This window comes from Corvus moneduloides, chromosome 2 (genome assembly GCF_009650955.1).
Source record: "Corvus moneduloides isolate bCorMon1 chromosome 2, bCorMon1.pri, whole genome shotgun sequence".
Classification (NCBI taxonomy): domain Eukaryota; kingdom Metazoa; phylum Chordata; class Aves; order Passeriformes; family Corvidae; genus Corvus; species Corvus moneduloides.
In genome coordinates this window covers 6458653-6475461 of record NC_045477.1, presented here as the reverse complement: position 1 = coordinate 6475461, position 16809 = coordinate 6458653, and the positions used below count along the sequence as shown (strand labels likewise).

Here is a 16809-nt window from a genome sequence, read left to right as displayed (position 1 = left end):
ATGAATGGGACTTTCATCTTGTTTTTTTCTTGAATAGAATATTTAGTCATTATGGCATTTAAATATTATATTGTTTGTTCCTCGATCTGTGATCTTAGTGTATCCAATAGGTGAAATGATAACGAGACTGACCTCAAACGTTTCACTTTCCTTTTTCTTTCCCCTTATTTTTTGAAATAAAAGGTTAGGTTTGCTGGATATCTGGGGGAAATACTTTTTCCCTTTTTTTATTTTTATTGAGTTATTGAGGTAATTGGACGGATGTGGTTTTCTCCAAAGACGAAAGACAAAACTCCAAATCGAATAATAAATCACATATAAGAGAAAAATAAAATAAAAGCTATATCAAATCTGTCTAAAAGTGTCTACAAAATTGAACAGTGTAGAGATGGCTGAGTGTGGAGAAAATATTGAACAACTTGTAGCCACCATTTATCAAAGAATGTAATTTAACCATTGTTGGCATACAAAAAGCAAGAAGTCAGTTGTATCACAGAAAATAAAGCACAATATATTATTGATATTTGAGAGCAAGGGTATATTACGATTTTTGAAATTTGAATCTAGGTTTTTACATTCAGGCAATGATTTTTAAAAAGATTGTTTCAGCAGCACGGCTATGGCAGGATTACTTTTCTGATTTAAAAATGCCCTAAAAACATCAGCTCTGTGAAATTTAGTTGCCACGATGGAGCACCTGGCGCAGTTTTCCTCCCCTTTCTGGATCTCTCATAGTGGGACTCCCCTGAGATCACTGACCTTGAGTTGTTGCTGTTCTGTGATCCCCTCACTCACAGACCTTTCCCTGGTGGCCAACCCTTTTGTTTTACATATGCTGTGACCTCAAGAGCCTTCAGAAAATATAATACTGTTTAACCTTCTAGAGAACATAGAAGAGATTTATTTCTCAGCCTTACCTAGAAATCTAGTAGCTCTGTCATGCCTTTCAACCTGACTTCTGAAAATATGGTCTTTCTTCCTACTTTGTCTTTCTTCTCTGGTCTTTAAAAATTTTCCTTAAATTCCAAAAAGGTCACTGTTCACACTTTGCTGTAGTATGCCTCCTCTTCCAGAATAATTTTCCTAAGAAAGACAAGACAGAGTGACTAAAGATAAATGCCCTTATAAATGTTCATTTTTTTACAGATATCCCTGAACATAGGGAAATATCAGAAGTCATTTTTCCTTTTTTAAGTTTACTGATTGGCTTCTTACTTTAGACAAAGTATACCAGTCCTATACAGCAAATTCCAGATTTTAGGTTGCATTGTGCCCAAAAATTATTACTGGCCAGTCCTAAACCATTTTATTTGTATTAAGGAAGTTTCAAATCAGTTTCCTGGTATACTAGTATATGCATATACTACTTTGAGGTGAGGTAGACTCACTGCCTTGAAGAGTTTGTTTCTTTTGTCAGCAAGCTAGGAAGTTTAGGTGGGGAAAAATATAATGTATTATGTGAAATGTGGATAAATCATCTGACTTGCTGAAGATTTAAAGCAAAAGTGGATTCTTTGACTGTAATGTTGTTTGTTGGAACCTACAGGTCTTTTGTCACTGACATCAGTGGCATAAAAAGCTGAGTTTTCCCATATCGGGTGCTCCAACCAAGATCTCAGCTTCCCTCTGCTAAATTTCGGTCTTGATGATGCTCATTCGAAACATTTATCTATGCTTGTCTTCTATGGCTGTTCATGTAATAATAATAGGTGGGTAAAATTTTTCAAACATAGTGGATATAGGTTGAAAATTGTCTTCTCTTTACAGAGTGACAAAAAGAGTAAAGAGGGAAGAGAGGAAAATTCTTTCACCTTTGAAAAAATGAAAAACTCACCTCGATCTTAGCAGTGAAAGGGAATTTTCCCTCATGCTAGGTATCAAAAAGATGGAAACAGCTCCAGCTAGTTGCCTTGTGTAGGCAGAATTATATTTTGAAAGACTATTTTCAGCTAATTTGGCTGTTGTGCAGTTTGAACTTTACGAATTGACTTGTAATTGGACCATGCTGTCAATGGGAAAGCTTACAAGTATTGAACATGACATTTTTAAGAAGGTTACTGTCATCTAGTCCTCTATTAGTGGATTTGCAGAGAGTTATAATTGGCCTAACAAGCCTAGTAACCTGTCCTACTTCCAATTATAATGTACAACCTCATTTATATCTTTTCTTTATTTACTGATAGGTAATAATTGTCTGTCTAGTGCACGTGCTTCAAAATAAAGCTGTCTGTCTCATCATAGAATGTGTGGATTGTTTTAATGCACACACATATATGTACCCATACACTTAAATTATATCACATATGCATGTGTGTGTATATGTATTCTGAAGAATTCAAGCACATTATTTTAATATATGTATTTATATATATATATATACATACACACATGTATCTTTTTATTCTCTTTAATTAAGTACAAAGTCTCCTGTTGCTTTTAAATTTCTGGTGGACAGGGAGATAGTGTTTTCTCCAGACCTTTGTTAAGTTTATGTGATTATTCTGTCTAGAAGTGATAATACATTCATGTAGATGTAATTCTCAGGACTGAAAAAGAAGGGGAAACATGAGAAAATGAACAGGTTGATGAACTCAGTGCATTCATTATCAACTTAGATTTGCATGAAGGAGAAACTGTTCACTTCTTATAAAATTGGAATGGCATCATTAATTTTGTTTACTACACAAGCAATTTTTAGCGTGTGTAAGATTTACGGGCAGTTTGCAGGTGCGTATGTCTTGTTAAACAGCCCTATGGAAAGAGCTCTGCAGAAGCATCTGCACTCATTGTACCTCCTCAAAGCAGAGTCTTTGTGTTGTTTTCTCTGCAAGGAGAATGTTGGCAAGTCACAATGGTGAATCTGGAAGTAAAGGAGGGATCAGTGAAGAAATTTGAAAAAAAAAAAAAGGCAGCTAGGGAATTGATATTTTGATGCATTCATAAAGTTAAAAGTTTCAGGTTTTCAACAATTTCTTCATATATAGCAACTTGACCTTCGCTGCTATGAATTCCATGCTTGTCTTAATAAAGACTGACTACCAGACCTTTTTGGTCTGAGACACCAGACCAAAATGGAAAAAAAAAGAAAAAACAAACCAAGCAAACCTTTTAGATAGGAACAAGAGAAGCAAAGACGCCAGAAAAGGATTTGGTCTTTCTCCTTTTTTTCATGTCTTTTGATATCAAGTATAGCTGCCTTTGAATTGTTAATGTAGTTCTTCCTTACAAGAAGGGCCAGCAGAAGAGGAATTACATATTTTGTTTTTTTTTTTCCTGAGGTACCTCTTTTTGTGGAGATGCTCTTAAATGAACGCCTTTTTCAGAGTGCACTTGAGGGTTTAGAGAGGTGTGGATAGCATCTCTTTGTGTAATTTAATTAATTACTTTAACAGAGTTATTCCATTCTAACTTTGGGTTCTGAGTAATACTTTATTTCAACATGATCCCTGAGCCTCAGAAAATGATGATTCTGTTTATTTTGGTGTTAGAATGGTTGTTAGTGAAACATTTTAAGCTCCGGTCTTTGTTTTTGTTACCCTGTTGGGCATGGAGATCTATCAGCATGAGGCTCTATGAATTCAGGATACTCAAGGACGGGTGTAGTGTCTGTCCCTGCTTCTCTGGGTTTGAACACTGGTCACTGTTGGTTAAAATACCATGTATTCCTTTTGGTTTTCATGCTCCATTAGGGTGTAAGAACAATATGAGGATATAGGCTTCAGTGAAGAAAAACAATGATCGTATAGGAGATTATAAACCATTGGGGTATTTGCAAATTAACCAATGTCTATTTGCATCAGCTTCACTGAAGAATGGTGTTTCAAGAAATAGGAGCAAGGGATGACATAAGATTTAGGTACTTCAGAATGTACTTTTGGCAAAGCAAATTGTGCTTTAAGTTTTAGAATTCACTAATGTGTGTGCGTATGTTCTCGCCTACTTGTGACTAATGATCCATGGTTTTTCTGCTCTCCTCACCATGATTTTTTGAGTGTGTACTCTGGTGTATTTTCTAACTTCTCAACACATGGTTTCTGACAGAATCATAGATCTGAACTCTCTCACAGCACAGCATTGTCTCCAGTAAATAGGTCAAATAATCTTAGAAACTGTGTTTGTTAGCTTTGAATCGATAGTGATGAAGTTTCTCTGTGTTCTTACTTGCTCAAACTTCTGTCTAATCTATCTTTGTTCTCTTCTTCTTGTGCAATCTTTTCCTTGCTTCCAGTGGCTGCTACAAAGAACAAAGCTAGAGGTGAGTTTCTGCCTGCACTCTTCAATTTGCATTGCATGGTTCTGCAGCCCACGCATTTTCTCCCAAGGTTGTTTCTGCTTCTCCAAACAAAGAAAAATATCTTTAGGTCCTATGATACGATAGATTAGTTCTTTACAATTTTTTTTTATTGCATCTGAGTGCGTTGTTTATCAATCAGCACTGCTCATGATGTACTTTGTTAATTGCTTTAATTTGGGAAGTTTTTAGGAAAAAGATAAAACTAAGTGCATTCTAGTTAGATTTCTAGGCTTGCATTATAGTAATGTAGGGATATTGATGGCATTTTAATCAAAATGAAGATATTGCATGAAAATGCTCATAAATATGTAAATGTAATTTATATTTTTTATCTCTAGTCATAGTCATAAATATCTGAACAGAGAACAATGAACTCCTAAGTGTCTCCTAAGCATTCCCTGTCTTTTCACACTAGTATAAATGATCATCGCTGTTCCTGATAGCATACCAAGATATAGAAAGGCATACTATGATATCTGCAGAGATTTATGACTTCAGAGCAGCAAGGTGATTGCCACAAATCAGTGTGACAAAGAAGTAAACCTTTCAGAACTAATCATGTAAGGTCAGCAGAGCTGTAAACCATTTCCTGAATTTCAACGAAGCAGTGATGTAGCAAATGTAACCTGAGGGGTGCGTTTTGACTTTCAGATACACATAAATCGATGCATATGTGTTTATATATACACATGCATTTATATGCATGAGTGTATATTTTCATAGAAAATCATGAAAATATGTATTTTAATACCATTTTTGTACTATTTCTGATAGGTAAATTGGAGTTGTCTGATAAACATCAGATTTTAAGGCAAGAAATCTGTGCTGGTTTACACATATTTTGGAAGTTACGATTCACAATGTTTGCAAAGTTAGTTTCTTTACATTGCTTAGCTTGAGGTTGTAGAACAGCAATAATAATCAAGGAAAACACAGCCAATTTAGGGTGTTTATGTATTAGAATAGTTAAACCAAAAATTAAAATACAGCTCAGGTTTGTAATTTTTTTTTTTTTAAAACCCTTGCATGGCTTTTTGTAAGATCTTTTTCTCAGAAACTTTGCATGCATTGGGTGACATGAATGAGGGGAGTGAATAAAGTCAAATTCGTGCATTTGCCTATGCATGCTTTGAAATTTGCTTTACTCCTTTCTATACTGTAATGTATTCAGCTGTGATGCTGTGTAACAGCGGTCAAGACTTTAAGACCTTCATAATGAATGAAAAATGCCCAAACCAAAACACGTCCACAGAAGTGACTTTTCAGCACCAATAAACAAAATCTCATCAGTATTCAGTGATTACTTGATATGCCCATATATTGCCATTCAAACAGAAACTGCCCTGGAGGCACAGGAATTGTAGGATGAGTCAGAATTACTCGTGGGCCCCACTCATCTGTGAGCATTAACACCCCCTTATTTCAGAAGTGCACATGCATACTGGATGCACAGCTGAAATTATGTATGTTGAGCTTGGTTTGACACTGTGATCTGTGTTATCTTTGGAGATATCTTGCTCAGCTGCACAGTGCCTTCAAGAAGTCCTCAGCTTTTCCTTTGGAGCTGAACAGTCCAGTGATGAAAGTACCCAATATCCACAAGGAATTCAGCCCTGCAATAGTTCTGTCTTTTCCCAAAAGCATAGGACCTATTTTAAAATCTCCTGTGGTGGAAGACATGAAGTAGATGATACCTTACTGCTTTTCTCATTGCTCTGTCGAAGCAGTAAAGAGAGGTCTGTTCCTCCTTTTCAAGTCTGACACTTAACTGGCAAACAGTTCTCTAATATGGCACTGGAAACATCAATTCACCACTGAGAATTCTCAGGTGGAGTGTCTCATTTGGCACTTATAATATGCAATCCAGCACTGGTTTATGTCTTTGCTCTTATGTATGGATCTTCATCTTTTCTTTCTGAAAGTTTGGAATTTGTGCTGCCGTTTTCAGCAAGGCACAGTTCACCTCACACCTGTCCTAAGATCTGAGAGTTCCAGAGCCCATTATTAAGTGATATTCTGTGGGATCACCTGTCTTTTGTTTGTGCATTGTTAGCATGAGGAAACTCCTGCTGGTCTCCACTTCCCTCCTCCTCCTCGTGGGATTGTAAGCTGAACATCAGAGCCTTTCAAACATTGCATTCAATGCCATTTCCTAAAGTATTTTCTCAGGCTTTGTTGAAGACTGCTTGTATTAAGTGCTGTAAAGCAGCTGTTGAACTCTCTACTTTATCCTTGCTTTGTGGCACTTAGAATCAATTTAGGTTGAAAGGTCATCTGGTCGGCAGGTCATTTGGACTGAGCTACCGCGAAAGTAAAACCCACTTAAATCTGTTTGCTCAGAGCCTTCCAGTCAAATTGAAGTATCTCAAGGATTTCATAGCTCCAGGATAGATTTGCACTAGGGTTGCTTGATTTTACCATTGTTTTCTTGTTTAGACTTTTGATTGCCTAGAAGATGCTGCATGAAGTTTTTTGTGGTCTCCAGAGAGGGCAAATACTTGGGTTTTGCATAGAAGGGCAGATCTTCCTTTGGACTACCTTGGGCAGATGCTGCCACAGAATACTCATGGAGAGAATACTTGGGACATTTCCAAGAAGTCTGGTTCAGAAGGATTTAAAAGGGTAGGGGGAAAATGGAACATGAAAATGGTCATTTATGGCAGTTAATTTGATAGAGCAGAAACTGAAGATGCCACCTGAAAATCTCAGACTATCGGGGGGTTTTTTCAGTGCATGTATATTTTAAGGACCATTTCTTAATGCACAAGCTGAGATTTCTTTAACTTGATCTCTGTAAATGAACATTTCCTCTAGCAGAGCACCACATTGAGGACTACATGACCTCTTAAGAAGGGCTATTGGGACAATTTTGGGACAATATTGTTGCAGCTATCTTCTGGCAGCAGTTAACATTGTTTCCAGACTCAGTGGTCTTATCAGATCTGCTAATGACATGGCAATTTTCAGCCAGCAAGTAGAAGAGAGGGCCAAGTGCCTTCATTCAAATGTAATTAGTTGAGGAATGGAGTTCTGTGCTCCTCATTTTCACTTTGATACACATTGTGTTGTCTGCTATGAAAAAGTTGTTGCCAGAGCTGTCCCAAACCTCCTGTAGTTAGGCAATTGGCTTTTAACCCTACAAAGTGTAAATTGGAATTTATGATAAATTTGGTTGTGGGGTTTGTTGGTTTTTTGTTTGTTTGATGGCACTTTTTGTTGTTTTTACTTTTTTTTCTTCTGTTGGGAATACTGAGGATGACAATGGCAACTTCTTATAAAGAAAAAAATATAAAGGCCAATGTCTATTGCAGGAGGGGAAAGCAAGCCCTCCAGATGTTATCATCTGCTGGTTGAGAAGTACAACATTCCTTCCTGTTCATAAGACTCCTGTGGCCCACAGATTAGAAATGGTGACATTTCCAAGAAGATTCTTAAGTCCCCAAGAGGAGACTTTTTGCAGAGGGGAAGATGTGACTTCTTTAATATTGCAGGATTCCTACTATCCAATCAGTATAAAAATGTGTTGGATTGGTAGCAATTTCTGCCATGCTTCTTTCATTTTAGCTGAGGATGAAGCTCTATTTTTAATTTTTTTCATAGGGGAAATACCATTTGTATCATAGTGCCACTGCTTCTCATAGCAAAATACTGCTGTAGTACCCACACAATGCTCTATTCTCTCTCAAAAACTGTCATAAAAGCTGTAATTCTGGTGGTTCTAGGGGATGACCTTTTGATGGGAGATACCTTCAAACTCTCTTTCTATTTTAGCATTACCGTTTTAAGTACTGTGAGTGCCTTGAACTCTATCTTACTTGCCTCACAAGCTGGATATAACAGGACTATTTTTTGTAGCCTATTGGATATCCAGGGGATTTTTGAGTTGCTTCTTTTTCTTGTACTGCATCTGTATCCCAACGAACATCTGTTTATTTTTGAGTACCATGGAAAAACAATTTTTTCTTTCAGTCATTTCTTCTACAAATGCAGAGGTATATTGTTTCTGCCTTACTTTTAAAGGAGGAGACTGCTTCTTCTTCAGAAACAAAAGATTAAATTTAGCTTTAACAATGCTACTTAAGGCATACATCTCAGTGTGTAATATAAATCATCATAGCAGTTGATGCACTGTCTAAAAACATCTTATCCAGGAGGCAAAGATCACTCTGGACTTTATTCACTTGATTTATTTTGTTTGTTCGCATTATGTCAATGAAATTGGTATCAGCTTATTTGAAGCTTAAGTCAGGAGGGATTGTGTGAAGAAATGTTGTACCAATATACTCTGTTATTGCCTGGATAGCTGTGCAATTGCTCATGTTATCTTTTCGTTGGGAATCAGGTTTTTTTTCTCAAGGCTTCACCAGATCTTCTTCATTGGTCGTGTTCTACCCAGCCGTCCCTTTGATTTTATTGCAGCATGTGATAAAGTTTATTGTGCATGTTCTACATAAGTGTATTTGTAAATATATAGGTAAAGAATAGGTTTCATTCATTCTATAGTTTTGACTGAAAACCATACAAACTAGGAGAAATTGTGTTAGCCAGAACTTGTCAACAAAATTGGAAGACCTACAGGGTCTAAACCTACCAGTTTAAGTCCATTCTTCAGTAGATGTAATTAGCCAAGCATATTTCTCATTCAGAAAATTATCATAGAATCAAGTCAGTAACACAGCAGCTGTCCATGTAAGGAGAAGGATGAAATAAATGTACACCAAGGAGACCCAAACACTATTATTTATCTTATTTGCATTATATTCACACAGTTCTCAGCTATTCAGTTATTGACATCAGTCAGGCATTAGCTTTGCTGTTGTTTTTTTCTTTTTTTATTGAGGAATAGATAACTCAGGGTGTCATCTGCAAAAATGACACTCTGCAACATATTATGGCAAAAATTGTGAACAGGTGGAAGTGTATAGATGTTGAAAGTGTGAATCCAATATAGAGCCTAGGGAAACTCCATAGATCAGTGGTTTGGAAGAACATTTATTTATGGTTATAAGCATTCACCCCTGAGACATGTAGAAATAAAAACCTGTCATATTCCACCTTTACTACAAGGTCATTTTAAAAAGCTTGCCAAGACTGTTGTAGTAGCATAGAGGGATCTGAAGCCCAATTGAAATATTTCAGCTGTTCTAGTGCTATTGAAGTAGAGGAGCTCTTTGTAAAATCTTATGATGTTTTTCAAAATACAGTTTCAACTTCTAAAGGTAGAATTTTCATATGTCGCTTTAAGGTATTAAAAGCACCTTTAGTATTTATAAGTGATTGTTCTTTCAGAGAGAACAACAAAGCCAGTCTAAGCTTAATAACCATTCCTTTAATGTCTCTTTGGTATTTCTTCCCCTGTAGTTTACTCACTGCTTCCAGTGTATAAAGCCCAAGGTCCAGTGCATTTCTCCAAGGATTAAATCCTGTCCACTGGTTAAACTTGTGAGGCTGAAACATGCGGATTTCAGTTTTCCTCCGTGATTTCTTGTGGACATTAAGGGTCAGAGTTTCCTCATATTCAGCATTTCTGATGAGGAAGAAAATGGTGGCGTAGAACAAAATTTCATGCTTGTCTGTGAAGACGGTCCACAGAGAAACAAAAAAAAAAAAAAAAACCAAAACCAAAGTTATGGCAGTGAAAAGGTTTTGAAAATGATCATGTTAAGAGTGCAGAAGGACTGTGAAGGTTTAAATCTAAAATTGTGTTGGGTTTTATTGAATTTTTTAATATCCTCTTAAATGACAAAGTTTGCATTAGATCAAAATACTAGATTATTTCACAGTTTAGTTTTCCATTAGATAACATAAAACATTATAAGTATGTTAGACTGTCAAAAAATCACGCATATATGTTTAAGTATATCATATTTATGCCATTTGTCCAAAGAGATTTGGGAGACAAAGCAGCTGCCTGAGTTCTAGAGTTTTTTAGAAGATTCACAAAATATGTTACTGTCCTTTTTTTTTTTTTTCCTTACAAACTCCAGCTGGTCCTCAGAGGGGAAAAGCTGGAATTGTAATGATAATAATAGTTCTTAACGAAGTTGCTGGCTGGCCTTTACCCTTTGTAATTATACTTGGGAAAAATGTGGCCCTAGCATCTGTAAGATCTTTTAAGTATTGAGGGAGCTGAGATTTTCGCACAATGTTATGTGTACACAGTCCAAATGCTCACCATTGTAGTTCCCACCTCAATCCTTTTGCCATTCAAGGTCCCAAGTCCTGCTAGGACACAGAAAACATGAATCAGCGTTTAATTTTTTAGATAGCAGCACTGGAAGTAGCAGTTTGACAAGCCTATTTTAAATGTATTTTATTATATTTTCCAGAACAGATGCAAAAAACCCACTATTAACAGTTGTGATAATATAACACACTCACTAAAGTTGCAAGTCATTATGGAATAGAGCTGCTCTAACAGCCCAGAAATAGCAAAGGAAAGCATGAAGCCCCCCTGAAATGAGATCTGTAGGGTCAGGCTGTTGCTGTCAACATGTGCTTTTTATTTGAGAGGCATCTAGACTGAGCAAACATGTCAGTCATTCATTGACTAAATGGTTTTTTAGCCAGTACAGAAGAATTTGGGATGGAATAAGGAGAGTGTTTGTTTTCACGCTTGGGAAGTGCAGCACAGCTGTTGGAGAGGAACTCCAAGGAGGATGTTCCATTCTGAGGTTGACCTGGTTATCATTGACTAAAGCATTTTGTCAGTTCTTATTCCCCAACTTTCAGATAGGCTACTCTTCCCTCCACGATGGTTAATATGAATTCTGATTGGTTTTTTTCTTTTTTTTCCCCCAGTTTGTCTGCGCTCGTATGGATGTTAAGCATGTGAGATTGTCAAAAGCAGTGTATTAGGAGAGCTTGCCATACTTGAATAGAACTCTGCTGGAAATGTGGTTGCTTTATTTGCTATTTGAATGGATGTACTGCTGTAAATCTGGTCATGGTTTTGAGCATTGAGCCCTTATGACTATCTGCAAAGAATTTCCAAAGGCATTGCATTGCATTTCAGACACATATTGCTGTGTGCTGGCTCAGTTAAGTAATTTGTCAGGTTCCAGTCAGACAAAACACTTTGCTTCAGAGTGTAGACAGTTGATTTAGGCACAATCAAAAGGATATAGTGAGTTCCCAGGATGTGTTCATCATATTTTATATGTCCTGTGGAATTGTTGGGCATGAGTGCCTAATATCTGGCAGTTGGTTGGAGCTGCTGCTCTGAGGCAGGTTGTCAACTTCTTTGTCCCAAATATCTAAATTTCTCAACTTCTATAGAAGTTTGTTGTTTTTTTTTTTTTTTTCTTATAGAGAAAAGGGATTTAATGATAATACTTAAATACAAGAGAAAAGATAACAGTTGGTGTACAGGTTAAACCCATGGTCACTGATTTTTATTTTTCTGTGGATAGTTATAGACACTTTTGAAAATACAGGCTTTTCTTTCAGGCTTTCAGGCTTGATTTTGTTCCAGTGTGCTTTTATAACCAAAGGAAGTGGAAAAAGTGTTTTAAATATAAGGATTTTTTTTTTCCTCAAATGCTCTTTTGAAAACCAGAGGACTTATACTGATTCTCCACATTAAGTCAGATCTCAAGATTCCTTAAATCTCTGTATGAGATCAGATTTTCAGAGAATTTATTTTACTTTAGTGGTCAGTGAAACACACAGTGTTTAAATGGCTGAGGATTCACCATCATTGCTACCATTTGTGGTTTTATATTAATTCTAACTTGGTTCCTTGGTTCAGGCATATAGGCCTAAATTAGCTTAGACTTTCTCATGTGTGCTATTATAGTTTCATAAGTATCTCTAGTTCTTTGTTAAATAAGCATTATGCTCAGCATTCCTCTGGGATTCTTTCAAGGGCTAATAACTTCAGATCTTCCTCACATTTTAATTATGGGCTGCATATAAAGAAAAGGTAGTGGAAAACACTTGAGCAGAGTGCTTTGGAGGGATTTTTGTTCCTGTGCTGTTCATACGCTACTATTTCAAAAAATCTGGTGTGATTAGAGATGGTCATGGGATGATTCACGTTGATCTGTTGACCACAAGGTCTGGTGGGTCATTAGAGATGGAGAGAGAAATACTCAGTATTTGTCTACCATGCACCTTAAGTTGTTGATTCTGAATTAACATCCTCAATCACTACTCACCCAAGTGCAGAACACCCAACTCCTTTTCCGTTAAGCTGATAAAGTGAAGTTCATCTCTTATAAAAACTCGGTAGCAACATCATGTCTTTATGCAGCTTCTCAGCTCATGCATAAGAACCGAAGCTCTGTTTGGAGTGTTGCAAATTATTGCAAATTTCAGAAAGAACCCCTGCCATTTATGTTTTGGAAGCTGTTGCTGGCTCCCAGAAAGCTAAACAGATGAACAAGTGTGTTCCTGTTCTTCACAGATTGATGCAACTCAAAGTATGTCAGTATCAGCATCCCAGGAAAGAAAAAATCTCAGGTTTTCTTTTTTAGGGTCCTCATTCTATAAATCTATGATTCTATGAAATCAGATCTCAAAGCAAAATAGATTAGCTGATAGATTAGCAAGATTTAGTAATTAAAAAAACACCCAAAACACTGTAAATGTTGGATCTTTTCTTTTGTTGTTTCAGCGTTCTGTTCGTGGGCTCCCTAGAGACCTACTAGCTAAAAGTCATGATTCCAACTTGACAGTCTTCTAAGCTTAAAGAATATGATAAAAATCTTTAAAATACTGTAATTTGACAAAAATCCTTCAAAGGGAAATGAGCAAGGGAGTTAAGGAGCTCAAAATAAAATAGAGGGTAGCTGTCAGGAGGGAGGGAAACACTGGAAAGAGGGCAGTGGAAAGGAATAGTGCAGTCAGCCTTTGGAGCAGCCAGCAGTGGATGTTCTTCCCAGGTTTTGCAGGTCCCCATATGTCTTACAGAAGTCACTGTCAGTTTGCCAAACTTTGGCTTTCCTCATTGTGCTGGTTTAAATGGTGCAAGCAAAGGTAAGACTATAAACTCCTGATTTAGGTAAGTATCTGTGCACATAGAATGCATCCAACTGGTTTCCCACAGCCTTGCTCTTCTTTTGTTAACTGCTCCTGAGAATACTGCAGCCCTTTTTTTTCCTTTTGGGAGGGGTGACTTTCCTCTTTGTGTGTTTTTTCTAATAGTTATTCTTATTTCTATATGCATACATTATATGTGCTATGGGTGGGTGTGTCAGGAGAAAAAGGATTTATTTCAGTTGGATGTAGAAGCAATTCTACATAACTGTAAGTTTTTCAAGGTAGAATTTTTTTGCTTTTTGTGTAGTTTCCCTTTTCATTAAAAATGTCTGTCACTGGAAATCGCTTTGTTTCATTACTTAATTTCCTTCAGAAGCAGCTGTTTTCATTTGTTTTGGGGAGTAGTATTTATTGTGTTTATTCATCATAGATTTCCCAGAATGTAAAGTGTGTCAGCTGATGCTTCTCAAGTAGCAGCTCAGAAATAGAGAATATCAATCCCTGCATTAATGTCCATTTGCATTTTAGGAATTTACAAGTGTATAAAACTAATGAGATAATAATTCAACGTTCTTTTCAGATAATGTTATGTACAGAAATGAATAGAATGAATGGGATTCCTTCCCGTGGTTGGGCTTCTCTTACAGAATTTAATTTTTGTCATTATTATCATAAGGGACTACCCATCCCACTCCAACAATAAATATTCCCCAGAAAGTAGACTAGTAAAAATGCTTTTCCAGAGCAGACATGATAGAATTCCCTTGATCTTTGGCTTTTTCTGTCTTCAAAAGCCCAGGAGAAGAAGTGGGCCTTGGAGCTCTGTTGAGATAAGTTTCTGGGGTTTGGGACACTAGCAAGGTCTAGTGTCAGAGAAATGTGCTTCCAAGGTAGTGTTCACAGTAAAGTATTTCTTCCTAATAAATGATCTAAACCTACTCTCTTTCAATTTGAAGCCATTCCCCCTTGTTCTGTCACTACATGCTCTCTTGTAAATAGTTCTCCTGTGTTCAGCTGCCATCTTGATCTGATCTAAATATCTTCCAAAATGTATCCAGTCATTTGTGTAGGTTAGTGACAACTATTTTAATAACTTTACAGTTTTAAAAATAAATTCTACTTTCTTTAGTGCTTCTGTGAAGAATGAAGCATTATTTCCCGTGACAATTCCTCAAAATGAGATGTCATATCAGAGATTTTGGCTGTAAAGCTGTCAGTCTTACCTGAAAGATGTTAACATGTTTTGCAAAATATGTGAATGTGGTTGAATTCTTGAGGTACAGTATTCAAGCCCTTTGGCTGTTTTTAAAAAGCAAATTGTGCATGGTATTCAGGAACATGAACAGCTGTAAGAGGTATTCTTGATCATCAAGACCAGTCTCTATAGGTATCACATATTTCCTCCATGTCTTCATTCTTCTGAAAGGCTGTGGACTTTAGGTTTTTTGTGGATTTGTTGGTTTTTGTTTAGTTTTGGTTGGTTGATTTGGTTTTGGTTTGTCTTCCTCCTCAGCTGGTTATTTCATTAGGGAAATTCTGAACCCTTTCCTTACAATTGGCAGGTGTACTCTTCTAATTTCCAGAAGCAGCATATTCACATAACGTTTTTCTTTTGTCAAGATTATCTTTAATTATAAACATCTTCTCCCATGTAATTTTTTTCCCTTTGTGAGTAATACACATAACTATCATTTCTTCTCCCAGTCTTCATTTTGGTAGACAGCCAGATATTTTTCAGTCTCTTCTCCTTCCAGGATGATATTTTTCCAGTGTGTCATGGTGTGAATTGGCTGCTGTTGATTGAAGTGAGCTGAATAGTCTGCAGTGTTTTACCTGGGATTCACCCCGTCTTTTCTATCCAGCCTTCCTACATCTACCAGAAATACTTCAGCTGTCTTATAACTGCTTCCTTTGAAGCTGCTTCATATTGGTCATTCATACTCATCCAGTGATAAATTAGAAAATGTGTCTTCTTCCTGCTCAGTTGTTCTCAGCTAATGAGATTCTAGGGTATAGCTGAAGTTTCAATTTTTAATCCCCAAGTGCATGGGGATTTTTTCTCATTTCTATTACTGCAGTCCTAAAGGTTGTCCAGCACTTCTGTGAGATGTATCAGCCCTCTTCGGTATGAATGATACTTTTATATTTCACCTCTTCCTGGTCATTTCCAGGGAACAAATTCACTTATCCTTTCCAATCTACACAAGGTGACTTGGTGGTGGATTTGTTAACTGGGGTTTTTTAGTCAAGACACTGATATTTAGCAAGTGTAATGCTGTTTAGTAGTGATTAAAAGGCAAGCAGTGTGATACAAAAAAAATTAATTATTTCTAATCTCTCATAAATTATACTATATAGATAATAATTTCCTGATAAGTGAGTTTTTGCATTTTTCTTATCATGATTTTCTGCTGGTCATTTTTTCATTAACTTTGTAGTCATGTAGGTACTTCATCTGTATCCTAAGTACATACAATAACTGTGCTGTGTACGAGCAGAATTGTATTGGTCCCAGCTGTGTATCCTTAAAAGCCTTTATTGGACATTTCCTGGGTTTTGCAACATTTTACATTTAATTCCTGAAGTGCCTTATGTCTATCTTCCATAGCATTCCAATCTGCTGCAGATACTGTAAATCCTATTCCATAATTCCTTTGTTTGCTTGTTGGTCACACTCTCTACCTTATCAGTACCTTATTGATGTACTTAAAAATTATTATATATTTTTCTCTTTTTTTTTTTTTTCTTTTTTTCCCCCCAGGCATTCACAGCATTATTTTACATTATAAAAGCTTTCCCTTGGGAATTCTTGACACTCGGGAATGCTCCCTGTTCTCACAGTGATCCGTGACAGCCAGGGAATGATTTATTTTTTTTTTTTTTCCCCTCTTTGAATATGTGCTGCAACACTCAGTACCAGACTTGCTGCTCCTGTAGAGGCACAACTTGTTACTCTGTCAGCAGCTTGGTGTAGTGTCATGGGGAGCTCAACACCTGTTCCAGTGACCAGCAGAGATTAACATTTTCTATGTCAGGTCATTTACTTGGCTTGTCAGGGTGCAAGATTATGGCCAAAAGGGTGTATTGACTTGAAAATGTAAGTTTTTGAACTGTGGAACAGAAGTTGCAAAAGTATAAAGCATAATAGAGTATTGAGTTACAATATAAATGTAACAGAGTCTATCTGCCTCCCTCATTGGCAATAAAGGAATCTGTTATGATCTTGACATAGGGTTTCTCCTGATTAGATTGGCTTTAAGATGCCTTCTCCATGCTTGGGGCAGAAAAGAGGCCTTTTAATGTCTTAGAATTTTACCTGTTGGTTGCTTCTTCTCTAATATCTCAAGTTACTTCCTAAGAAAACAGAGTCTGTATGTTCTGGTTTTTTCATGAGACAGGGTTGTCCTAACCTTTTCCCTGGATTCTTGTCAAACCTTGTTACAGAAAAGAAGGTGAAACAAGAGTGTGATATACTTGAGACCTCTGTGAAGGATGATGGCAGGAAGGAAATCCTGAAAGGAGGAAGATGGCAC

The 16809-nt window shown here is 36.7% G+C and overlaps 1 protein-coding gene across 3 annotated transcripts in view; it reads left to right on the top strand.

Annotated features, from left to right (window-relative positions):
- CADM2 (cell adhesion molecule 2) overlaps window positions 1–16809 on the top strand; it is a 1080208-nt gene that overhangs the window by 866340 nt on the left and 197059 nt on the right. For 2 of the 3 annotated variants that reach the window (XM_032096903.1, XM_032096885.1), the window contains exon 2: window positions 4229–4255. The exons of the other annotated variant lie outside the window; for it this stretch is intronic. In XM_032096903.1, the coding sequence (XP_031952794.1) occupies window positions 4229–4255 (27 nt within the window). The remainder of the gene's footprint in view (window positions 1–4228; window positions 4256–16809) is intronic. 3 annotated transcript variants of the gene reach the window in all.